Source organism: Myiozetetes cayanensis, unplaced genomic scaffold (assembly GCF_022539395.1).
Source record: "Myiozetetes cayanensis isolate MyiCay16 unplaced genomic scaffold, myiCay2020 scf3, whole genome shotgun sequence".
NCBI classification, from domain to species: domain Eukaryota; kingdom Metazoa; phylum Chordata; class Aves; order Passeriformes; family Tyrannidae; genus Myiozetetes; species Myiozetetes cayanensis.
The window spans coordinates 11,654,259-11,681,630 of record NW_026087521.1 but is presented as its reverse complement, the minus strand read 5'-3'; the positions used below and the strand labels follow the sequence as shown (position 1 = coordinate 11,681,630).

Sequence of the window (27,372 nt, the reverse complement as noted above, 5' to 3'; positions counted from 1 at the left end):
TGCACAGGTATGAAAAAGAGAGATTAAAAGGAGTCACAGGAATGGCACTGCAATGTAAGTGCTGTACTGCTGTATTTAAAAGAGAGAAGATATTAACAGAAAAAGTTGTATTGGATGAGGCTACATGGCTTCAGCACATTTGCCTGCGATACTTCTGAGTCTGAATTAGGCACACACTCGGGTTTCCAGCCACTGGAAATATTGGCTATTTAAAGAGCAGTAAATGTTTCTTGGAGTATCAGAGATGTTTCATAATTGCTATGTGTTTATTGTAATGCAAAATGATGTTATTAGTTCAGCTGGTTGAAATTTTCTATGTGGAACATTAATCTTTTGAAAAACAAGGCTCTGCAGAAGTTGACTCAGGCTGTATAAAGGCAAACAATTATTTTAAAAGAAAATTATACTTTAAGGAAACAGGAAATATTTACTTTTTAAAATGTCATATTTGTGTGAAAAATATTGCCAGTTTTCCAGGCAGCACATCTGACAGTGTCTACAGTCTGTAAACTGATGATTTGTTTTGCCTAACTGAAGGTAAGGAGCATTTTTCTGTTCTGTTCAAAGAGGAGTGGATTCAGCCCCAGAAGACTGTCTGGTTACTAATATTTTTATACCCTTATGGTGTTTTCTAAGACATTATCCCTGCAAAGTAAATTGGAAGTGCAATTATGCCCCTTTTACTCAGCTTGTCAATAAAACCTTTCTAGGGCTAGTTAGAACTGCCAGATTTCTGTGGTAAATATGGTGTATGCTCAGATTATTTTTTTATATAAGGTGTACGCTCAGAAGTTGTTTCTCAGTGCTGGGAGTCTGGCCACCCTGGTCCTGTGTTTCCTGGGGCTGGAAAGACAATAGGTAGTTTAGGCTTCTCCACCAAGGAATACTTTTCTCTGTGTCTGTGTAGCTCATAGGCCTTGCCATTATGGAATTTCTTTGGTCACCTACATGTATATTCATAAATTGTACCCTTCTCTGGAAATAAGTAATCAAAATGGACCATTTCATTTTTTATAAGGCACTAGCTAATTAACTCTGCTTGTATGCATGAAAATGATTGTTTCTCAGGGTAATATTTGTTACTCAAAATTAACACAGACTATATACAATTGAAAAAAGAAAGATTTTTGGATATATATTTTATTTGACAGTGGTTTAGAATATCATACAGTAAACAAGATTTCTGTAAAAGTTAATTTATCCATAGTGGTGCGTTTCATAAAAATAGTTGCTCACTTACAGCCTTTCTGTGACTATTAATACATGGAATTATATTTATAGAGATAGAGCTGTACAGGGTAAATTCACAGCTAACACTACACAGAAATATTATTTGGAATGGGGTTTAGATGATGTGCTGTCTTCACAGGTTATCGATTACAGCCGCATAAAGCAATTACTGCACAAGGAGTAGCTGTGAACTGTGCAAATTAGAGTTTATGCAAGCATAATCTCAACTGTTTTTCAGATTTCATTGTTTGCTTTCTTTATACATAAAAATAAGATACTGGGACATGCATCTACACTACAGAAGCATTGTCCAAAATCAGATTCAATAAATTAATGGCAAATTATATTGGATTCTAGTTCAGGGGATAAAGATTTATTTTTTTTTTCCATTAAATAAGAGTTTTATAAACAGCTACATGGACTTGTGCTTTTATAGAAATTATAAATGGATTTTTCTTTCTAAAAAAAAAAAGTTTGAAAGCTGCAAAATCCTTGACTTGAGGCTTTTCAAATAATTGGACAGGAAGAAACATGTCTATAAATTTCGCAGTCCAGTGCAATGTTTGAGACATACAGTAATGTGCTAATTTCTTGGAACAAAGCCAATCTCAATCTAGTTTTTCAGCAGAGCATATGAGGAACTAAGATTGCTAGTGAACAATAATTTTCAAATACGAATTTTTGACAGTACTTAGCTTTATGGTTTTTGTTTTGTTTTTTTTTTTTTTTTTTAAATTACCAATGTATTATTGCCCAGGATTTTGTTTTAATTTTGACAGACGAATAAGCATATGCACACTTACACAGACACACACACATCTTTTTGAAACAAGATAATGACTGATTGACTGAACTTGGACTTATTTCCTGTGAAGGCAGACTGGAATGTTTACCTGGCACTTAAGGCTTGAAATTCAAAACAGACAAGCAAGAAAGATAAAAACAAAAAGACAAAAAGAAAAAAAAAATTGAGAAAGGGAAAAAAATGATAAAATGGAAACCATTTTAAAAGTGGAAATATATCAAATTTACTGAATGAGGACACCAACAACTGTATTTCAGAAACCAGTCTAATTATTGTTTACGTGTGCCTGAAAGGCACCTGCTCTGCCAAACTGAGGGGATGAAAGGTGAGAGTGTCCTAAATAAATGCTGATGGGTATGAAACAAAGCACTGTTGATAAGTGATGCTATCATCTTCTGCAGGAAGGAAAGGCCTTTCCTTAAGGAAACTGCAGCTTTTTCTCTGTAGCACTCCTCCTTTCATTGCAAGGGCCTTGCAGACATCTGGGGTTTGAGCCTGACCAATTGATTTGTGTGCTACCTCACAGGACTTGGGGAACCTGTAATAAATCGCTTTTGAGAATAATTTGCAAATACAACTCCACCCTAACTCCTTTCCAATGTACAGAAACATGGTTTGTTCACAAAAATGGCAGTAGAAATGGTATCACAGAAACTAATCCACCAGATTCCCCACTCCTCCCGTAGCGCCCAGTGAACTATGCTACAGGGTACCACGTGGACTATCCCGAAGCGTTAACAGTGGAGACGTGTCATGGGTGTACAGTCCCGAACGATGCTTCAAAGAAACCCTTTAACCCCTGTCTAGATATGTCGAGAACAATTTATTTACAACATTTTAGCTCCATGAAAAGATCTCTCTCGGTTTCAGCTTGCTCCGTGCAGTTTTATTTAAGGCGATGTTCCAGTTTGTGATTGCTCTAACTTGTTCCAGTTTCTTGATATAAAGTTTGAATGAAATCCAAGTCCTTCATGCAGTGGGAAAAAAATGCTAAAGCTACACTGCACTATCCTTCTCTGATGTACTGTCCTTCATATTGTTTTGGTTTCTTCCATAGCTGCCAAAGTCCCTAAAATGGAACTGGGACTTTAGGGTCGATTTTAAATCTCCGTGTTGACTATATGCTTTTGAACTTATTAGATACTGTGCACATTGTCATGGAATTACACACTAATGTTTTCATTCCTCAATGCTTTGTGTATATGTGTGATAGTTAAAATAAATTAAAACAAACCAATGTGAGACAAAAACTAAGAAGAATGTTCTGCGTCAGTTTGAGACAGTTAGAGGGCAACAGTCCCTTGCTTATCTGCTCATGGCAGAAGTACCAGACTTCAGGACGCTAGGTAGCTTATCTGAGCCAGGGATTTTCCATGGCCCTGGGGACACCGTTGCCTTTCGAACTGTGGTGTTGGTGCTGCGAGTGCTAATGGAGTGGAGATGTCCCTTCCTGGGGAACTCGCTGGGTTTCCCGTCAGGGTCCCTCTGGCTGTGGTCCATATCACTTCCAGGCGAGCTGCAGCGGTTGCTACTGTACGTCTTGGAAGCACCTGTATCGATCTTGACATGGTCAGGTGCTGCAGCTGACTTCTTCTCACTGATGTTTGTGGATCTGTGATCTTCTTTTTTGCTAAGAGATCCTCCTCTCTTGCTTTCCGGCTTCCTCAGCCTCCCAAACTGTTCATCGCTGCTGGTTCCAGCACACACGTGCTCTCTTGCACCAGCCTCAATCATAATGCTGTGTCCCACCACTTTGCTTTCTGAGGTGGGCCTGCCACCATCAGTGGTCTTATTTTTGCCTTCCGAATATCCTTTCCAAGAAGCCTCTTCATGCTTTGACCTGTCTACCTTTTTAGGACTTGCTGACCTTTCTCTTTGTTCTCCTAACCTTTTCTTTTTGTGACCGTTCACCGAAAGCTCCTTTGGTTTCCTTACATCATGTTCCCTCTTGATATCCCATGTTGGCTCTGGGCTTATCTGGTGAGAAGGGTCAGAGGGTGGGGCTATGTGTGATGAAGATAATGGTGAGATTATGTCTTCGAGGGAAAGAGCTACTTCCGGCAGACCTGGGGAGGTGGCAGAGGGAGCACTCCAGGAGTTTGGTTCGTCTGTTGTAACAACAAAGAGAAGAGAGTTAAGGGTGTGTTCAGCAGCACAGGGTGTGTATTGCACAGGCACACATATTCTGAGCAACACTGATACCCAAACCATATATCTGTTAAACCCCTCTGTTTCAGCTGAGGTGAAACTCCCAGTGGAGTCAATAGGGAGGAAAACAAAAATAATCTCTCCACCAAAAAAAAGAGTTCAGGAGAAGCAAGAACCCTGTAACTGCACATACTGGAAATCCCTGTCTTTTTATTTTTTCCCATACAGGTTCTACTTTCCTCTGCCTATGTTAAATTATTCTTAAAATAATAAAGCACGTGCTCATGAAACCAAATTGCCTCTTTTGTAGCTCTATAATGGATTTCTTAGCTGGGCAATATCAGCGCTGTCTCTGAGGACAAATGAGAAAGACTTTCTGCCATCTATTAAACATGTCCCTACAAGCATATAATAATTGACAAGAATTTGTAGCTCAGATAAGGTCATCATTGAATTCTGTCTCATACTTTTTCTAAACAGATATATTATTGCAGTGTTTATGGCCCCACAATTCTTACAGGGTACTTACAAAGCTCTGCCTTTATATCACAGCGTCAGGCGCTGAGGCTCCTGGTTGTGCACTTTGAATTTCTCCTGGTTACTTAGCCTCAACACAATATGGTTGGATTGTGCAGATCCTGCTTAATTTCAATAAACAGACATCTCCTTCGCTGAATCGCGATGATTTTCCTAATCCATTGGTACAATGGACCAGAATATTCTGAGATGCCTTTCTAATGCATATACATCCTAATTTCTTTTGATTAACATTCTGGCAGACAATGAATCCATCATGATTAATGACGGCATGACTCCTATTCTTACCCATCTACATAGAGGTTAGAGAAATCACTGAACTTGGCTTATGTCATTCTCTATTTAGCACCACTGCCTGGCTTTGAACAGTATGAGCAATAATCTGCCAGAGACGAAGGACTATCTCAGGAATCCATGGAAACGAGTTGGAACTTTTGGTAAGAGCTGCATATTTCATGTGGGACAAAATGTAACCCTCTAGCTAAAAATCAAGCATGGACTTCTGCAGGTCAGGACTAGTATCTCTCAGTGATACCAACTGCCCTTTGAAAGGTAACATGTATTTTTCTCAGTGCTACAGCTGCTTTCAAATTATCATGAAGATTCACATCTTGAAAAATAGAATGGGTTTTACTGCCTAGCCTGGGATCTGCAGCTTTCTTGACTAAAATGGCACTTTTAAGTTAATAGTTGGATTGAGTAATTGCTGTCTTGCAGATAAAAATAGGAGAGACAATAGTGAGGTGGGTGACGTAAAGGGAAGGAGCAGCACTGCTAGCTGAGGAGCTATTTATTTTCCCAGATGGTGTTTGTCATATGCTTTTGCATAATGAGCATATGTGTGGAGAGGATTAGCATTTGAGAGGGGTAGAAAGTACAAGTTCTGTGTAAGACAAATAAACACTGAGATGGGAATCTAAATGGGCTGAGGGTCTCAACTGAATTTAAAAAAAAAAAAGAAATCACACTTTCTTACCCTCCAGTTAAGGCTGAGTAATGTACCATCTGCTCCCTGCTTGGCACTCGAGCAAGAAAAAGATAAAAGGAAGGCTCAAGCATGTAGAGTGATCAGTTTGCCTACAAAAGGCATTGACTTTGATGGGTTTGTTCTTTACTTCTGCTCTTCAGCACCACTACCCTGGTACAGGACCACAGCCTGTGCCTGATGGGGGAGGCGCAGACCTCACCCTGGCTCTTTCTCGATTCAAAATCCAGAGGATCCCATTCTGTTTAGCACTTGAATCAGGGACTATGCATGGGGTTCAAGTCACTAAAACTATCCTGGGTCTCAGCATAAAGCTGCCTGTGTGCACCAGCAAGGTACCTGAGCAAGCTCTGAAGAAGCCACCTTGAGCTTTAGAAAATTGTTTCTACTTTTCATGGCATTGACACTCCTCCAGAGGGTAGAGGTGGTGCTGAGGGTTGGCCTGACCAACATATTTGTCTTAACTACAGTCTTATTTCCCAGTTGTCCATGAGATATTTTTCACTGAGTGGCAGTGAAGAGTAGTGGGCCATTATCCAATCTTGTGCTAGGTTTTGAGAGCTTCTGATTACAGCAATAGCTCGTTACTTTGGGTAGTATCAGCTGTACACCAGTAAAAACACCAAATGGCCTGGAGCAGCAAGATGCTTTCAGGTAACAAGAATGCCCCTGTGGAAAATGTGCCACTATGCTCAAATCAGCTGTTCCTCCTCAAGGAGGACAAGCCAGGAGGCCACCATTCAGAAGAATGGTGGAAAAAAACACCTCCTGTGGCTCCTCTGATGCATGAAGGACAAAATGGTACCAGTTATTTGTGAGACGCTCAGGGAAAGAGACCTGGAGGTAAGTGGCCTGCTGTTTTATTCCCTAGAGATGAGAGAACTGATTTATTAATGGGCTGTCCCCCTACACAAGTTTCTTTTTTTTTTTTTCTTATATTTTCTTTTTTTAAAGGCGGTAGAAAAACAACCAAGTGTTGCAGTGAGAAATCGTAGCAGGTTACAGTGTGCCTCAACAGAAGTGAACCAGTGTATCTCTTACATGTAGTAATATATAAATATAAGTGTCTATAAACTAGGACATGCCATATTATGTGCATTACTGGATCTTATCTCTCCCCCAGAAAACCCTAAAAAAAAGGACAACTTGGCCAACTAAACAAGAAAACTTGTAGCCACAGCTTTAAGGGAAGTTTGGCTGTAGGAGAATCCCAGGTGGGTCACTGGCTGCAGTATGTTTAAAATACTTGCTGGGAAGAGACATATATAGTCTGTATTTCCAGTGGTTGGGGAAAAAACCTGAAATAATACTATCATTTATATTCTCTGGCAATATAGCACTTGCAAGTAAAAATCAAATGACTTTCTTTAAAGTTTAAGTACTATCAATCTGACACAGCCAAACACAACCTAACCTGCTTTTTCTTTCAAAGGAAATGACATTATGTAGAAAGTCATCCTCAGCCTTAGAAGAAGTTAATGTCAGTAAGCCGTTGTAGCAATGTGTCACTCACTAGTGAGGAGAATACTGATGTGAGGGTATTGTAAGCAACTTCTCTCTAATGTTTGAACATTACGGGAAAATATAAAAATTACCAAAGTAGCGCAAAGTGCAGTAATATAAGTAATTTGTTGCTCAAAAGAAAAACCTTTTAAAGAGCTGTGTTCAAGCTATAAGGGTTCATTTGGACTTGTTCAACCATCACTAAAATGATTGCTTTTCCATAACAAATATAAACAGGAGAAAAATGCAAAATGTTATCCTGCAGAGCAGCTGAACTAATAATTTCTCTTTTTGCTTATACTCAGGTTCTAGCTGCATTTTGGAAAGGCTATTAATAGTTCAGATTTTTTTTTCTGTTGATCTAAAGTTTTTTATGAAACCTTTGTGTTAATTATGAACATAACCTACTTTTACTGTCTGTTATTCCAACATATCTCAAAGCATTTTGTAAACATACTAAACCAGGGACAGAGCACCAATTTTACTTTTTTCTCCTTTCACTTCTGGGAGGAACTGTTTAATAGAGCATGAACTACTAATACCCAAAGAACTTGCAAACATATGAGAAGGATATCACACTCAGTTGAAACTGCTGGGGAGATTTAGGGACAATGTAGTTTTAAATTTGTTTCTGACTTTGTCACCATGGATAACGTCCTTACTGTGAGAGAAATTGTTTTTCAAAGGTATACATCTCACTGAAGGCTAATAGATGCCTTCCTCCCTTCTTTGAAGGGAGAAAATCTCCTTTGACCTACTAATTTAGACAAGACAAATGAGCTGGGAGCAGCACTATAATTTGTCACCGTGATGGCATTTCATTTGGTGTAATTTAGTAGGTGTTTGCTGGGTGGTTTTTAGTTTCCACAAGCTACTGTCATGCAGGTTGGAGACACTTTTCCATGGGATGTGTAAGAATGACTCACCTATGACCTGGTTTTCATAACTCCCAGGCAAGGAGTAAATTGCTAACTGAGTAAGAGACACCACAGACACAAGACCTTGAGTGTGTGGGAGGACAAGTAGGAGATGAACACAACCATTTTGGAGGAAGAGTGACAAGGGGAAAACATCAGGAGCAGCAGTTTTCTGTCTAAAGGTTTTTTTTGTTTGAGGTAGAACTGCCACATACATGAATTATTTGTTTTGCTATGTCAGCTTACACATTTGATGGAGTGGAAATGAGGGCAGTACTCTCATGTGTGTCTATTTGCTACTCTCTTAACTAAAGCCCACTCTTCTACCTGGATTCAGTGCTTGCTGATGTCTTATGTCTGAACTGCTAGCAAAAGAAACCTGGCTTTACTGCTAATGGAGAAGAGAGCTCTGCCCATCTTAATTTCTGAGCATTGCCTAGGTACTAAGCCAGAGAAGAGAGCTCAGCCTACTGATAATGTTTATTTAAGTTCTTGCATTACTTATGTTTTCCTTACAGGTTGCCTTTCTAAGATTCTAGGACATGTCTGGTCTTTCTGTGCTTATCTGCTCTGTCAGGTTCTCAGGTCAAAAGAGGTTGGAGCTCTAATTTGTAGAAAGGTTCTCCCTTAACATCAACATATTTCAAATTAATTGCTTGGTAGTTTATCAAGAATGTGAGATTTTTCATTGGATATAATTATCAATAAAGTATTAATATTAATTTATTGAATAGTTCATAGTAATGCTAAGAGTAAAAATTATATCACATTTTATTACTTATGTACAAAATCTCAAAGCCTTTTTTAATTTTCAAATTATGTGAATAATATACAATATATTAAAGCTTTGAATGCTTTCATTAATCTGAACTAAATGTTTTCTGCAATGTCTAAGCAGCTGTTCTCATATTTTCCCAGAATTATTTTCCTAGGGAATCAAAGAGGTTTTGATTAAATAAAAAATATGGTGCTTTATTTTGCCCCCCACACACACTCTTTGTCTGAAATTATGGATTGCCAGGAGGTAGCAAACAGTTCTTACAGATGCTGCTAATAACAAAAATGGGACAAATTGTCCCCTGGTGAGTATCCACTAATGTTGGCAGTGTTACACCAGGAATGCATTTGGCTCTTTCTCATTATAGCTTGACATGTCTTTGATGTTCCTGATTGCATTGGTCTCCTGCAGCTTTTCTTTAACACTCTCTAAGGAGGGATATTTCAGAATATATAAAGAATCTTTAATCTTTTATCCTGGAACTTCCACAACCTAGACATACAGCACCCTTTGTCTCCTGAAATAAATGATTCTATGAGGTTTTGATGCTTAGATAAGCTCTTGGTGCCTAAAGCTATCAGCTTTATGGAAACCTGACACTATATGCCACCCTTTCCCCCAGCCTCTCCCAGAAAGTGAGTTGGCAATGGGCTCTGTCCCCACCTTACAGGCTGCCTGTACTTCTGGCAATAAACTTGCACTTCTTGTTAATTATTCAATATGGTATGCATTTTTTTTTTTTAAACAAATTGCACTTTGCTTAGCTTAAAATTACACTTTGCTTGTCTCCCCTTCCACTGAACTCATCCACATTGAGAGCCCTGAACACCAATAGTTCTGGAAGCAAACATCAATGGATTTAGGCACCTTCTGCTGTGATATGGTCCTTTGTTTGGTCAGTCACTGTGGACACATCCAGGTGGGATAGCCTTTCCATCATTAGCACTGCTACGATGGTAGTGTGCTATGGGTGCAAAGTAATAATTCTATGTACAGAAATGACACACATTCCAAATGCATTTACAAAAATAAATTCAGGTTATAGTTTGTTTTTTTAGTATATGAACTGCTTTCCCACACATGTAGTTAAGTGATCAGTTTAGTATTTTGAAGTCTTGTTTCTGATGCAATGAAAATCTAATCTAATTCCTTGCTATCTTAATGTAACCACATTCATTATACTGCTTGCCTGTCTGTACTCAGTAGACTGGTGATTCATGGTGACTCTGGATGTTCAGAGAAGCTTATAAATGTAACTTTAGATGTAGCTTTGCTTCAGAGTGGAATCTTTCTGCTTTATAGCATTTTGGGTTTTTTTGGCATCTCACATTTGCTTTTGCAAGGTTTGAGGATGGTTGGTCAGGGTAACCAGGGTTAGTTAACAAAGCCATGACAGATTACAGGAAAACAAACATGCATCTGAGCCCTGACATCTTTTACTTTTAAATTTTGTGCTCAGCATTTTCAAAAAAGTAGAATGATTCATTAAGAAAGACTGATATTTGGATTATGAAACTATGTCAGACCTAGTCTTTCTGTCACCAAAGTCATTATGCATTTTTATTTTTGTCACTGGAAGAGATGGGCCCCACAACTACTGCTGGTGGCATGGCTTCTGCAGATGTCCACAAGCCCTGAAGAGATGTGACTGTAAATGATGAGTACTTCTATCTCCTCTGTAAACTTGAAATGTTTAATTTTACATCCAGAAAATTCAGTCATTGACCTATTCCAACACTGAGAAGCACAGCTCTACATCCTGCTTGGCTCAGTTCCTGGTGCCATTGATACTCTGCTGCCCTACTTCTTTTCATGTTACTGTTCATTACTGATGAGCAACAATTTAGTTCCTTTGGGTTCATTATGTCCATTTTCTATTGTATACTTTACCTAATTAGTAAATGGAAGATGCCCTAAATATTTTTGCAGCAGATATGGTCCTTACACAGAGTCCTTGCAAGGGCCATCTGATGAGACTTTGAATGATCTCATCTCAGGTAAAATTCACTTTTATCAACTTTTCTGTACTTGGTATAGACGTTTTTTAGAGAAATGCTTTCATGTTCAGAGATCTAATTTGAGAATTACTGCAACAATTCAGAAAGAGCAGATTGTTAGTTATGCTTGGAAGACCAAATCTACAGAAGCTCAGGAGATATTGCTTAGTTTTGGAGCTAAGGGATCAGAGAGAAAGGGAAAATTTAAACTTGGGGCAGAGAGAGCAGACGTGTATACTGTAAGGAAGAAATTTTTAAAATCCTTTAGAAAAATATGGAATGTTTTCTTGAAACAAGAAGCCACATTGATTTGTGTTTGCTTTAATCTGTAGCAAGCACTATGGATGAAAGCACTTTTCACTTTTGTATGTTACATATTCTTAAATATGGTTAACAAAGAAACATGGGAAGTGACTGATCTGAGTTGGAGAGTTCCTATTCTTATTCTGTGCTGGGTTTGAACCTACATTATTATACCCAGGACATCCTCAGTAAATTCCTTTCCCTGAGTTAGATTATGGAACTGCTTCATCAGTATTTTACTGTCCCTACCACTTGAGATAATAATTTAATTGCCTCACAGAGTCAGAGAGAGAGAGAAGGAGGTGTCTCCAAAGACCTCTGGAAATAGATGTTGGCTCTTCTGTTGAACATGTACACAACCACTGTTGGGGAGCTCCTTATGGGAAGCCCTTTTGGAGGATGTGGATCAAAGCTGAGTGGATGAACACGGAGTTCTACACCCATGACCCCATATCAGGCCCTTTATAGCAAACACAGGCTACTGCAAGTAAGTGGCCTGAGACATTTCAGCCTAATACAGGAGATATTTAATGAATTCAAAAGCATTTAAAGTTTCTGCCCTGGAGACAAGTGGATTGGATGTCTCTGGGACTTGGGGTGTTGCTTTAGCCCTTTCCCTGAGGCTGGGCCAAAAAGCATCATCCAGGAGTTGCACTCTGGGATGGTGGAGTGAGAAGGGCAGAGGCAGGACCAACTGCAAATCTCTCTAAGGACAAAGCTTGCCTTCACCTCACTAATGGCTGGAATAACAGCTTTTTTGTGTTACTCTGCCATTGTTCACCCCTTAAAAATAAATCACATCCATAAGTAATTTCCTGTGATTTTGTAATAGCACCTAAGTTCTACATCATTGGATCTCTCCAACAGCATCAGTTTCACCTTACAACAGGGCTGAGATTTAACACTGCCCTTGCAATAACAAGAATGGAAAAGAGTAATTTTGTCTTGCAGAGAAAAGTTAGCCAAAGCACAGAAGGGGAGAGGGGAAAAAATTAAAGAGCCACACTTATAAACAGGTTGTGTTTCAGAAACAGGCAAATTAATGTAGTAAATCAGTTCACTAATTTACTGTAATAGTCTTCTGGCTGTGAATCTTAAGGCCAGATAATTATGAGCACACATTCTCATTCCAAGACCCACTTTAGTTTATTCAGTAGATATGGATATAGCAAACAGTCCTGTCCTTTAAATGTTTAAATCATCACGATCACTAATCTGAGTGAATTTGGTAAATTTGATTTTTCCTTGAATCAAGTGAATCCATCTGCATAAATATTGCAGGATTATTCGCTAACACTGAAGAAGCTGAAATGAAGAGCTGCAGCCTGTACAGTGCATTTATCCCCCACTGCAATCTTCTCACTGCAGTGGCAACGTTAAGTCTGTGGACAACTTAAGTGGTAGTCTTGAGTGATGCTGCCCTAACCACACATTATCATTCACTAGGTCCTTGTGACCACTAGGTGGTTCAGTAACCTTTTTGAAGTGCTGAGCATCTAACATATTTATCAGACCAGAGCTATTCAGGCAAAAGAAACTCATCCCTTCAGTAAAGAAGGTTTTATTTTTTTCTGTGTGGTCAGCCAGTAGAGTAGAACTGCAGAAACCTCAGCAGTTCTCTTCCAGAGCCATGCTGGAGCTGGAAAATCTACATGGGAAGTTAGTGCATAATTAAAAAAGATAATGACTTTAAAATTAGTTTTTATTAATAGAATTAAGACACATTAAGTCATAAAAGGTGTTCATAAATATGTTAATAGGATGTGTGGTATTAATGAAAAACATTCTGCAGAGACTGAATAATTTAAGAGTTGGATATTACACATATAATTAAACTTAAATATTAAAATTATTAATTATCACAGTTAAAATGGGTGTTAACAGTAGGCATCACATTCTGTCAGGTCAATAAATAGCTGTCACTACTAAAAGTGTGTAGATAATATGTAAAATTTACTTAATAAGTGAGGAAGTCAGAGCCTTTTGATTATATATGAAATGTCCCTTGAAAGTTGTTTCTGTCAGGCACTGAGGTTCTCACTTATGAGCTCAGCAGGATCTTAAGCAAAACACGCAACCTGGTTTGAACTCAGCCACAAAGCTCATGAATCAGTAGTCCTGTTCTGCTTAGGGTAGAAGCTGTAGAAGTAGTTTAATCTCTCTTTAGCAAACTCTTTCAGACTGGGGACTTCTAGGCAGTGAAGGTGCAGAGCTGACCCTGGGACCACACTTGCTGTCGAGGTTGTTGTGGTATCTGATATCTCTGGGACACTGAGACAAATATATCTTGAGAACTGAATAATGAGATGGAAGTGCACAAATAAATGAATGTCACATTGCAATATTCATCTCCTAACGAGTAAACACAAACTACACGGTGTTAGAAAACCCAGATGTTCAAAATTCTGGGTTGCATATGTGTTGCTGTTGCTCGAGAAAATACAACATGCTCTGTGGTCATGTTTGTTAAGCATCCGCTTGTTTGGAGAGTCACAGTTACCTCATATTGTCAAAGTGAAAAAATTGCATTTCATTTTCTAAGGGTTTTTTCCCAAGCTAGGAGTAACAAGCAATGAGAAATCTGACAGAGGCCATGACCTCTGCTAACCTTTCCCTGCAGCTGGGCCACAAAGCATCATCCAGGAGCTGCACTCTGGGATGATGGAGAGAGAAGGGCAGAGGCAGGACCAACTGCAAATCTCTAAGGACAAAGCTTGCCTTCATCTCACCAGTGGCTGGAATAACAGGTTTTTTGTGACACTCTCTATGTGATTATTTAGACTCATCACATTTCTGATGCCAATGACAAGAAGTCATGAGAGGCTCTGTTAGTTTAATCAAGTCTTGGGCATCACAGCATCAGGCTGCTGGCAAGGCTTTTCTGGTACATCTTGATTGGATGACACAGGAATAGTCCTGTATTGGCTGATATAGGAATAATGGCTTGTGCCTTCATACTGTTCCCTTTCATTTGTAGCTTTCTGTGGCAAGGATACCACTAAAGATGTAAGGAACTTGTTCTTAAACATAGTTTATATGTTTAAGAACAAGTTCCAATGATGAAGTCTTACTATTAATTGGGGGTTTGAGGCAAATGCAAGGGATTGTGAAATGAGTAGCAGGAGAGGGATTATCTGGCATATTGCACTGCAACAGAAGACTGGACTTAATCCTGTGGCAAGCTGCAAAGACACAGAAAGTGTTACTGAATTCCTGTTTTCCCTATTTATCTGGATTACATGAAGAAAGGTAAAAACATGCTGTGGAGACAGAGGGATGGCTGTGTTCTCTCAGGTCCTGTATTACCTTCTAGTATTGTCACTGGATGGAAACACAGGAAGCCATGAAAAGAAATGTTAGAAAAAGGTTTGTGGGTGGGACTTCCCCCTTCATTGGTTGGTAAGTCTGCTTGTCCCTTTATGTGAACAAAACCAGGGATAATATTTGTTCATCTGTTTTATTCACTGGAGTTTAGCTGTAATTATCTACACTTTACACCATATTAGTAAATCTACTCCAGAATATTATATTATAATAATTAAGCCTTAGTAATAAGAGAACTTGCTCAACAGCCTTGTTATTAAATCTTTGCTCAGATGTGGGGGGACACTGCCAATTTTGGTGTGGATTATAATGAGTGTGGATTAGTGAGGTTCTGCTTTAATAATAATACTGAGTAGTCGACTAGGAATTTTAATCTTTAAAGTGCTTCTCGAACATTAAATAATTAATCTCCATAACACTCCCATGAGATAGGTAGGTAAATATTACTATCCCTGTTATACAGATGGGGAGGCCTGGGTTAGAGCATTCAGATAGACCTGCCAAAGCCACTCAGAGGGTAATTGCTAAAGAATATTTAGAACTATGGAAAGGACACAGTATTTTTGCATTTAAAAAGTAAGGAAAAGGTACTGACTTTCTTGAAGCTCAAACACATTACCCCAACACTGAAAATGTCTTCTCAAGTGTCTCTCTTTCTTTCAAAACTGTTTTCTATTTCTATATCAAGAGATACCTATGTAAAAGTTCTACATCTTTTAAAATAGAAATTTGCTATAAGACAGAAATAACTGTAGGCACCCACATATATATACACATTCAGTGTTATTTAACAGAAGTATGTTCTATTTTCCTGCCAGCTGCTACATATTTATTAAATACTAAAGACATGTTTGTTAAGCAGGTTTTAGTATTCAATTTTGCCCTTGAATAGTTTTTACCCATAGCAATAAAACATTGTAGAACCTTTGGGAGCCCATATTCAAATTGCCTGATGGTTTTAGACCAATTTTATTAACCAGTATATTGGTTCATTTAGTTAGGGTGTTGTTTTTTTTTTTTTTACACACCACAGGTTCCTGAAATTAAGTCGGTATTGCTAGAAGTAAGAAGGTGGTATTGGAAATGCAGCAGGAATATGAATGAATGTTTGCAGTTCCACCAAGGTGGTCACAGACAGAAAGGGCACTTTTCCAAAATGACTATTGATTTCTACACTGACATCAGGTGAATGATATATGGGGTAGTTCAAGTTTCGAATAACACCCAATCTCAGCTCTAAAGATTTATAAAATGAGCATTAAAAATAGGATGAATGGGATTATCTGATCAGTACTCTGAAAAGGTAAGAATATCTGGCTTCAAAGTACAGGCCAAGATGATTTAGCCATCTATTAGACAAACGTAAAAGCTTCAGACATTCTAATGGAGTTAAAGAAACAGAAAAATGCAGTTTGCATCAGACTGCAGACTGGAGATTTCTGAAGGATATAACTATATTCAAACAATAAAATCACAGTATAAGATCCCAGTTTTTAATCTGTTTTTTTTTTTTTTTTTTCCCAATATAAATGCAGTGGTCACTAGTAAGGGCTACCAAACCCATGGTGCAAGGCAGGTATCACTTGATCTTCATGTACCTTCCAAACTACCTGCATCTCTCCTGTGCTATATGTTAAGTTCAAGTAAGCCTGCTCATCATCTTACACAGGTGATTATTTATACAAAATGAGACAATTCCTTGGGGTCCAATGTGGACTCATAATGCACTGCAATGTTATGGTAGGGTCTCTCCTAAGGCATACTAGAGTGGTTAATATATCTGTTCTGCATTAGGAAATTTGAGTCCTTGCTCAGTGATCTACTGAATCAGACACATTTTTGGTTGGGATAAGCCCCATCAAGACAGGGTCTTTAGGAAAATCCTTCCCCCCCAAACTCTTTCATTAAAAACACAGGACATGGAAACATTTTATAACAAACATATTTTCATTTGACATGACATTGTTTTTTTATCAATCAAGTATTTCAGTTTTGATGTTGACCAGAACTAAAGGAGCTTCTTGAAGCTCAAAGGCTGGAAGAACACCTTTGGGTAAAACTTCTTTTCTGTTTCCAATCTGCCTAGTTCAACATGTAAGACTGTCCTTATAATTGTAGCAAATATAGTACATTGTGCAAAGTCAGCAGCACACAGAGCTGAATGCATCTGAACATTTCTGTGTTTTCTGTGATGATAGCAATAAATAAGAAAATAGAAAAAATAGGTTTTCCTTTTCCTTTACTTTCCAGGTATCATATCTGGGCCATGACTCTGTGTTACAAATTAGATGGAGCTGAACAATCTGTGCAGTTGGATCTGATTCTATGAAGAAAATAGCTTGAAATCAAGAGCAAAGTGCTTTGTGTAAATTCAGCATAACCATGGGGTTTAATAAATGACTATTGCCTTACAGCATGTTCCAAAAAGTCTTCATTTTTACATTAGCTATTTCTTCAAGAGGCTGCATATAAATATTGTTTGAGATCAGCATATCACTTCCACCTCCATATTACCAATACTTTTGCAAGCCAAGTGTCATAAAGACGGGGAAAATTATGGCTTTGATTCTCAGAAGGTTAAGAATTTCTACCTGAAAAGTCATATTCAGAGGATAAATTTTTATGAGAAAAAGTGGATATATAGCAGACCTATGGCTGTGTTCCTTGCACTAGCAGCAGTGTAACATGAAGAACTCATTATTTGGGATATTAAAAGACTCTTGTAGAATGCATAGCTGCTTTGATGTCTAAGATAATCAGTTATGAAAGAAAAGTTGAATACTGTGGAAACTATTAAGTGAGCTAGCATGTCAGGAAAAGCTGGAAAATACTCAATCAACAATTGTGAGAAACAAAAGCGTATTAGAAAGATAATATACATGCAGAGTTTACAAACCGTGTCTTTAGGGTGGCCCAATAAGTAGAAATATGGGGACCCATGCTTGTCACTTTTCATGCACATGGAGAGACTGGAAGGTACCATTCCTAAAGGAAGGGGAGGAACAGCCTAGGACCAATCATTAGAATTAACAGAACCAGTGACATACAGACATTTTACTATTTGTTAGAGCAGAGAATTCTTAGTAAGTTTAGAATGATTGAGTAAAAAGCTTATATGTAACAGGAAAGAAGTATTTCTGTAAAGCTAAGACAAATAAACATGCTGTAAGTCTAAATATTAGTGGATTACTGAAACTACTGTACATATATATTCAGGACATAAGTTCACCTGGACTATGGATATAGAGTACATCTTGAGGTGCTTCCTGAAGGAGTCGTAACAAATCCAAAAGCAAAGTGTTTAATGTATTTAAGCACTGTGACAATTTATTTGTATGAAAAATCCTTGTATTGGTATCAACTCTGACATTTTTTGGTTTTGTTGCCGGGTTAGTGCTGAAACAGGAGTTTCTTCAAGGCCCTTCAGAAATGACTTACTGCTAATTATCTGTCTATAGCTTTTATCTGTTAACCAATAATTTGTGTATACTGAAACTTTACTTCTCACATACAAAACTCTTCCTCCCTTAAACAGACAAAACTGAATCTAAACTCTAGTTTTGTAAAATCACCTGAGTGTTGTGAACCCATGGGGTGAGGTGTGTACATAATTTAGCATTGTGTGAAGCAACAGAGACTCCAAAAATACACAATGCAACCCCAGGACATGCCTTTTAATGAAGCCAAACAAAGCAGGGGGAGCGATGAAAAGGGACCACTGTTTTGTGAATCTATGAAGCACCAACCATCACCACAACACAGATTCCTTATTCAACAAACCTCAGTGATTCCAGTTGCTGCTGTGGTTCTGTGTGCTTTAGCACCACATCATGAGCTAACACACTCAGGGCCAGATCCAGACTTCAACACAGGGCAATGGAAAAGTTTTCCAAAATCTCAGTGTGAATGGTCTGGAGTGTCTAAAATCCTGCTTCCTGCAGGAGCTCTTAAGCACTTTAAAATGGAGAAGCAACTCAAAATGGAGTGGAACTTGAATAGAAACCTGATATCAAACCTGATAAGATGATTTTGTAGTCCCAAAAGTAGGAAGATGTTCCTCACAGGTGAAATTCAGTGTTTTTGCTCCCTCCACAGTGCCAGACAGAAAGCATCCAGGGCAAGGAGGAGGGATGTAATGTACCTACAAGTGCTCAACCTCAGCCTTCACCTTTACACCCTGTTTGCAGTCATTTGATTATAGACTCATTGCTTTCAGATATTTTTAGGAACTGATATATTTTAATGTAGCAGTGAGTAATGAAAACTCCAATCAGGAAAGGCCAGGAGCAGTAAGCCAGAAGAAGCAAGCTGCCAGGACTGCTGGGACCAAGAATGAAACTTCCCAGGCTTTCCTAGGTACCTTTCTCCAAAGATATTTAGAGAAAAAAGTAACTGTTCTGAGACAAAACTGTAGTTTTCTGGGACTGATTAGTGGTAACTTGCCTCTTGCAGAACTCATTGCTTGATAGACAGACTGATTTTTCAGTTTTACTTCCTTTTTAATGCTACTATTTTGGGATTTTGTGAACAGTTTTCTCACATTTTGCTTTTAGGGATGGCACTTCATCCCAGTGTTTGGCTGTACAAAGTACATGATCTTCTGACGGTGTTTATACAGCTATGGCTAAAGTCTGAAATAAAAGAGCACCTGTAATTAGGCTCCCACAGTGTGGACAGATTTTTGGAAGTGTTGCACACCCAGTAGCTCCTGCTGAAAGTCAGTAAGCTCTTAGGTAGGTGCATACACAGGGAATTAGGCAGTCATTGCAGGGAAAGTCTTGGCCTGTCACTTTATTCAAATCTTTTTTAATGCCTCTGAGAAGTGCTCAGTGCTACACTGATGACTGTGAGTTTCGTGTCCTGTGACAGGTATGAAACCTCCACACTCTCTCCAGCCAGACTTCTCAGGAATTACGTATGTTTCAGGATCAGGATTCCCAGCAGTACTCCTAGTCTTTCTTGCACAGTAATATGATTTCTTACTATGACTTGGTTCTCTGGAGAACACAGCTGGCAGACTATTTGCTATGAAACATGATGCTGATGTTCCTGGGGTTTGGATGAGCTGCAATAATTCACCTTCAGTGGAAGCACAGTTCCTCTGGCTATCCCTACCCTCAGCAAACGTGTTCTGAGATGCTGGGTGATAAAACAGCTGTTTTCTAAGCTTATTTTGTTGCACCCCGCTGTGAAGTCAGCTATTGTTTTGGAACATTAATTGTATCTGTGCTCATTTCCTTACATTGATGATACCATACATGCTGCAAGGGGATTTCTGCCTCTGAAGTGCTCTGGGATCTGTGGCATTTGTTTTCAAGTAAAATCAGCAGTTGTAGTGGACAAATATTATGCATTTGCAGCACACTATTTCTTACTGTAGATTTGAATAGTGGTTCAGCTCAACCAGAATTTTCCAAGATGTACTTGTAGGGACAGATTTCCAGGCACTATAAATCGATATAACTCATTCAGGAGATTTACACCCTTCCAGGAGCTTGTTCTTTGCTTCTTCCCTGTGTACTTTCTTCTTTTCAATATGCATTCTTTTCTTTCACAGATCACTTTCTTACCATTGATGATTTTCCCTTAACAATGCATTTACTGACGTCAATCATCATCATTCGAACACTGGTATTTCTTGCACTTAAATGTATACCACCATATTTGGTACTAACAGAAACATTGCACTGAAATGTAAAAGTATTGATTGTACTGTACAGGGAAAATCAAGAAGTTGGAAACTGACAGATGATAATGTGATGGTTTGGGCAGGTTGGTTTGGGCAGCTCTCACAAGCTTTCCTCTTTTTAGTGCTGTGCATCTAAATGCTGCTGCTGTTGGGAAGGTCTTTAAACAGCGTTACTGCAACTGACTTGGGAAGTCCCTGACCATTTTGCCTGTCAGAGACTGAGAGAGAATATCCAGGACAGGACCCTGGTACACTTGCACTGTTGTTACATTTCTCCCTGGGCTTTTGCTACAGTTCACCATTGCAGTCCTGTTACTGGCTCAGTCCTCCAGCCTTGCATTTTTATGCTCAACTAAGTATTATTTCCACTGATGTTCTCCAGAGCTGGACCCTGATGAGAATAAGAAACATTTCTGACACGTTCTTGCTAAAAAAAAAAAAAAGAAAAGAAGCTGATTTTTTCAGTAAAAAGGTCTCCAATTAGTCATATTACATCTCAACTGTGAAATTCTGATGGGAAGAAGAGAGAGCTACTAAATACTGACTAGTCAATGTGCTGTTCTCAGGACCATGTTATCCTCAAGCTTACCTAACAGTTCATGTCACAATCTTCTCTGCATTTGGTTTTCTACTGTCTGGAAAAGATGATCTTTCTGGGGATCTCTGACAGATTTTCTTTGCAGCATAATGACTTACCCTTGAGATACAACCTTCTTGAGATGTGACCTCTCCAGTTTTAATAATTTCTGTTTGCTAATTTCTGTTTTTAACTCAAAATTAAAGCAGGCTGCAATTGTATTTTAGGAGCACCTTGTTCTTAGAGTATTTCTCATAGCTTTGAGACATGACCAAAGGAGGACTTCAATATCTGAAGTAACTCCTGAACACTTTTTCAGTGCAGTAGGACAACAGAACTTTCAAGCACAGCTAGTTAGTTATCCCGTTCAGAGCTGTAAGCTAGGAAAATGGTCTCATTAAACAGCATTTCTTTGGAGCAATTTTTATTTTTCAGTATTCAGTATTTTTACTCAACTAATGCTAAGTATTCCAAATGCCTTTTCAAATGGTGGGCTTGGCTTTAAACAATCTTGCGAAGTCACCTTGTCTCTTTCTGTTAGCACTAAAAGCTGTGTCTGAATTTCTATATGCATTTTCTATTGTGATCTTCTGTGGAAAGGAAGACTTTGTGTACATTGACACCTTTTGGAAGATTTGTTTTCCCAAAGCAATGCTATTTACACTGAAATTCTTTTACATCTGTATAAACTTTCCAATGATTCTGGAATAACGTACAGATTTATAAGATTATATAAACAGTGGAAATTAATTTTGGATTTGTTTAAGTGCCATTCAGAACAGGGATTTTAAGAAAGATTTGGAATGGGTCTGAACTGCAATTGATTCTTTGCTCATAGCAGCCTCATGGACCTATTAAATTGTTTTCTGAGGAACTGGAGAACTGCTGGTAAATGGTTCTGCTGTTTGAGAAGGATTACTAATCACTTTATCAGTCCTGGATGCTTGTTTGTTCTTTCATCAAAAATCATCCACCTCTCCCCACAAAACAGTTTTGGAGGTCATCTGAATTTCTCCTAGAGGTCTGTCTGAAAGGATTATACTCCAGATATTAAATGTTTAATATCATTTTATCAGAAAAGCTACTTTGGCTTTGTTTCTACTCACCAAAAATATAATTCACTAATTTTATCACCAGATGAATGGGCTATGGCCCATCCTTTCTGGCCTTATTCAGAAGCTCTTGAAAGATGGAAAAAATACCTACATTGTCCTCGGTATTGGCTTAGCCACAGAATTAGGTCTAGTTTAGAGAAGAAAATGGTGCAATTACCATGTGTACTGACAGCCAGAAAAGCACTGACTTTCAGTGGAGCTGACTTAATGAGGAGAAATAATGAATTTATGTTGGCAACAAACACTGATCTGAACCTACAGTTAACCCTAAGTATTACTTTGCATTTTCAAATGTTACTCTAATTTCTGATTCTAATGGGAAAGGATGCTGGAACTTCAAAAGTAACATTAAAAAAGTTAAATAGAGTTTTGGACCACCTAGCATAAAGAAGTCAAGGGCTATTAATTAAAAAAGTAACCTTTTCCTGAGAGATTTAAGGCCCAGAGGTGCACGTCATAGAACTTATGCAAATATATGACATTGTCACATCATACTCTAGAGTAAACCCTGATTTCAGTTTTTAAAAAGAGATTTTGTCTTTGAAATTACCTTTGGATAATTTATTTTTACTTCTTGTCATTGCAGTTATGAAATAATGTTTCTATATAGTCTAAATGACTTACACTTTTTTAAATACTCAAAAAAGTCCCTGAACTCCCTCTGAAGCAAAATATGAGAAGAATGGTTTGTGTTTTCTCACCACAATGAGCTAAGTCCCCTTTTTAATTCAGAATTGACTTCTGCTTGATCATCCATTTATATAGTCAGAGGTAATATAATTGGTAAAGTTGTCAAAGAAAGCAGTAAATTCTTGTTAATATTTTGAGTTTTGACTTGAGCCCCTCAATTTCATGGCAATAAGATCATCTGCTGTGGTTCAAAATGCACAGAGAAGTACCAATAAAGGAAGAAAAGGAGAGTTTATGGACAAATCAGCAACTCCCAGCACACTCAGAGATGTTCCCTAAAAGGCTCAAAGTGCTTCCTCCAATGCACATCTTACAAGGCTTTGCCTGGTCGGGAGGGCAGCAGGTGACAGTGATGTACACACATATATGGCCTTGGCTAAGGAAACACTTAAACATGTGAGTAAGTCCACCTCTACTCAGGTAAACACTTAAGCCCATACTTAATATTCCCCATGAAATTATACTATATAAATATCTTCAGTTGCTACTTAACTCAAAAGCGATATAATTAATTTATATAGATTCATGCACATAGAAAAATGTAAAGATAAAAACCCACCATATTCTGGGACCTGGCCTGTCCCACGTTTCAACAACAGTCGCACTCTCCTGCCACCAGACTTGATTAGCTCTATTGCTCTGGCATGTGTCATGTCCCTTGTGCTTTCTCCATTGATTTCAATTATTTGATCTCCTACCTGTCAGGTAAGAAGAATATTGAGTCAGACAGAATTGCAGTAAAATGAGCATTTCAGAAAGAGACATATTCGATGGATCACAGGTTACCTGAATGACAGACAGACACATCAAGGTAAATTTGTTCCTGTCTGTCTGAGGGATATTACTGGCAGATCAAATAACCTCCAAAGTGGATTCTGAATATGGTAAATCAAATGCTGCTTGTGTTCTACTGAAATCAGTGTAATGCCTTTGTAACTTGCCTCACATCTTTTACATGTAAGAGGTTTTTGTTGAATTGTTTAATATGTTGGAATCACTGGAACACTGTCTTTGCTACACCTTAAATTGCAGTGTTGTGTGAACCTGAGAAGGACTTTGTTGCACTTAACTTGTTGAAAAAAGAGAGGTTCAAAGCACAAATACAAACTTCCATCATTTGAATATCCAAATCTTGCTAGTAAAGTTTCACACCAAAATAAGAGTTGTTATGAAGCACACTTGTAAACAAAGAAAGGTTAGTGCTATGGCACAGGAAATGCAGGTTTGCTGGAGTTCAAAGAGCATGCTTTGAACTATTTAAACCACAGATGTATTTTGCTGGGAGTAAGCACAGCCTGTGGCTGAGCTGCCTAGTTAGAGCAGCCAACTCCAGGGCTCTGATTATGATTTCTGCCACTCATCTCTAGTCAGAGTTAGCTTCATTATAATTCTTCTGCCTCTCTTTCTACAGCAGTAAAATGTGGCACGGATGTCTGTGCCTCCCATGCACCACAGTTTCCCTCCCAACTTTTCCTCCAACCTGCATGTTTTGGTTTTGTCTGGCTTATGACACTAGAAACCTTCTCCCTGTGCAGGGGAGCAGTTCCTTTCTGCTGTGCCTGGTGAGTGCAGCAGTCAGCATATGTAGGGAGCAGGAGCTCTACTGCTTGTTCAGTGTTGTGATGCCACAGCTGCCTATTCACTTCGAGAAAGTTAAACAAGGAACATGGTGAGGTGACATGAGAGCCTCATGTTAGCAGCACCACAGCCTTTGGAGCTCATGTTTTGCAGAAGCCTCCCAGTCCCACGGGAGGAGTGACCCTGGTGAAGGCCAGAAGGAAGATCTCCTGGTGCTGGTAGAGGTGTGGGTCTAGGTGATGGGCAGCCAAGAGGGGGTGCATGAGGGTCTCAGTTGAGTGGGTTTAGCAAGCTCCTTTATCAGTGGCAGAGGAACACATCTGTTCAGCAGGATCACACCTGCCTCAATGTGCACCTGTGGTGTCCTCACAGTGTGTTTCCACTACACTAAAACAACAGTGCCTACATATCCTAGAGACAGTTTTAAGGAGATTATTTCAAGATGATGGGCACTTCCTTTTCCTCTTATAAGACTGTCTTAACAAAACCAGCTCTTAGCCGACCTTAGATGCTGAAATGTTTTCTGTTTTGTATGTTTTCTTTGCTACTATTGTACTTCTGTCAGCTAAAAGTATAATCCTTCAGAGGCCTTCCTTCCTGAGTTTGAAATATAGTATTTACCAAATAAATGTGCACTATATGAAATGTCAACAAGACACCTGGCATCAAAGATAACTGAAAGGGATGTCAAGAAGTTATCCAGTCCCTACTTTTGTTCAGAGACAGAAAGAATGCTACTAAAAGCAGTGTTTCTCAATAGGAGCTCATACTTTGTCAACAGAAGCTGCAATTTGATTTAGGAACTCTCCCAGGATCCTGCAAGCAATCTATGCTGGTACCTTGCTTAACCAAAAAGCCATTGATCAAAATAAAACATCTTAGCCTTGCTATTACTTTATAAACACTGCAGAATGAACAGTGAAGGAAAAAATCAGGATATTTTTGTGCAGGAATGCCTTATTTTTGCAGTGCAAATTTCTTCCTTAGTGGATTTTCTCTGCTAGGAAAAATGTATTTGGTTGTACCACATAGTGCACAACTTGAAATATTCCTGACAGCCTCCAGTTCTGCACAGTGATGTGCAGAAAAGGTGCTCCCTGGATCATGGCGAGATCTCCCCCAGGTCTGGCCATGCAGGTCTCTGCATCATCCTGACTTTTGGAGCGTTTGATAGAATGTAGTTGGTGCACAAACTCAGAGCAAAAATAGAAAATCTATGTTACCACTTCCACAACACAGACAGAAATCCCCACAAGGACACTAGTCAGGCCAAAGACATAGAAAATACAACCAGTCTGGGAAAACCTGTTTCTAAATGTCATGAAACAATTGAACTCAGCGGAAATCCTGTAAACTCACAGGCTTAAAGACACAGGCTTTTTGTGTCACATTGCCTGAATAGAACGTATTTTGCAGAAGGTATTTAAAATATTCTTGTTAGCATGTTTTGAGATAAGTGACAGATTAGAGCAAATGAAAGAGGTGTTTTTAACACTCCTTGACAAATAGCTTTTAAAATGAGTACTGGAAGCTGCCTAGAGAACGTACAGTCCTTCAAATAAAATTCTCTGCACTCCAGAGCAAAAAGACAGAAAGATTTTAATACAGTTTAATACGTAAAAAGGTTAAGTTAATGTCATGTTTTTTCCTTGCTCTTTGCCTTTCTTTTGTTTTTATTGGTCACTATGCAGCAACCATCTTGTATTAATGTAACCTTTTCTGTATTTTTTGAATTAGAATATTTTTTTCTCTGTAGACAGCATGTTGCTGATTTGATATTTTCTTTTATTATAAAGTATTGTAGCTGTTTTGGTATTTCCTTTTATTATAAAATATTATGTGCAAATAACTTGGGAAAGTTTAGAAAAGTCCAGCATCTTGGTTATGTGACTGAAGGAGGTGAGAGAAACAAGTTTGGAAATATTAGGTGCTCTAAAATTTACATCAGAAAGCGTGAGACCAGAGGTATAATGAATAGCTGTAAGAGCAGTGGGCTAATAGTGTTCCATGATTTTGTGTCTGGTGGCTGACTCATGTACAGCTGAACTGTACTACCTTTGCAGAACAAGCCCAGCTCTGATTAGATAAGGAAAACAACAAGGAAAAGTTGCCAACACTCTTACCCAAGAAAAGCTTCAATTAGACTTTACACTCATATCTGGGAAATTCATACAAAAGGAAAACCTTGACTGAGGAGTGGTTCCCCATGTGCCAGTAAGGTACAAATTCCTATTCTTGTTTGGTTTATGGTTTTGGTTTTTTCTTTTTCTTTTTTCTTCAATTAAACATTTATAACCTCCCCTTCCTATCCCTTCATGATGTAGATTCTCTTACGACTGATATGGGAGGAAACCATGATGTATGCTTTTTCTCTGTCCAGGCATTCAAATGTTCTTGCTTTCTCATCTTCTCTATTGTGGAAGTAATTTTTAGATTTGTTGGGCTATTTCTGTCTTTTTTAAATGCAGTGATTGTTTAAGAGCAGTTTAGTTAGGCCCCCAAACTGAAGATCCACCAAGATGAGGACAGAGGTAATGACAAGCATAAAATCAGGTCCAAAACCAACAGTGCCTGTTATATGGGATCCTCATTGCTCTTTTTAGGATCAGAAGTTGATTCCTGCAGTTTATACCACACATGGGATTTCTCAGTAGTTCTCTTCCAGACCCTTCCAAGTCTGTCCACAGACTCCAAACTGGAGATATTACAAAGGGGGGGGGTAAGCACAATAGATCAAAATGATAACATTCTTCCCAAGGGGAAGACACACTTACTAACAAGGTTCCCAAAATGAGTCCCTTGCCTTTTTGTAACATCAGATTTGCAACTCACAGTCAGTTTGGATTCTGAGATTATCCCCTACAGTATGGTCTAGGCAGTTATCCCCTATTTTACATTGATTTCTCTGCCCTAAACTGAGCACAGTGCACCTCAGTGAATTTTATCAGATTGACTGATTTAGTATGAAATTTTCATTTTGAATCTAAGTCAGTTCCACTAAGTCCTTTTAAACTCTCTATGAATAGTGATATCTTGGCATCAGCAAATTTTATTTTATTACTTAGCAATGGGTCTCCAATTATTAATGATATATTGAACCGAGTTGGTTTCATCCTAAACCCTCAGAAGCACACTTGAAATTTTACACTTGTAATTACTATTCAGGAGCAAAACATTCAAAGCAGCCTTTGAGAGG

General features: G+C 38.5%; 1 protein-coding gene across 16 annotated transcripts in view; it reads right to left on the bottom strand.

The window, feature by feature from the left end:
* Positions 1 to 1,122: 1,122 nt before the first annotated feature.
* MAGI2 (membrane associated guanylate kinase, WW and PDZ domain containing 2) overlaps positions 1,123 to 27,372 on the bottom strand; it is a 719,386-nt gene continuing 693,136 nt past the window's right edge. For 13 of the 16 annotated variants that reach the window (XM_050324392.1, XM_050324403.1, XM_050324390.1 and 10 more), the window contains 2 exons: positions 23,158 to 23,296; positions 1,123 to 4,143 (listed from right to left, as the gene is read on the bottom strand). In XM_050324392.1, coding sequence (XP_050180349.1) covers positions 3,341 to 4,143; positions 23,158 to 23,296 — 942 coding nt within the window. In that variant the 3' untranslated portion in view covers positions 1,123 to 3,340. Of the gene's footprint in view, positions 4,144 to 17,423; positions 17,535 to 23,157; positions 23,297 to 27,372 lie in introns of all 16 variants that reach the window. The other 3 variants (XM_050324404.1, XM_050324406.1, XM_050324405.1) reach the window with 2 other exon arrangements.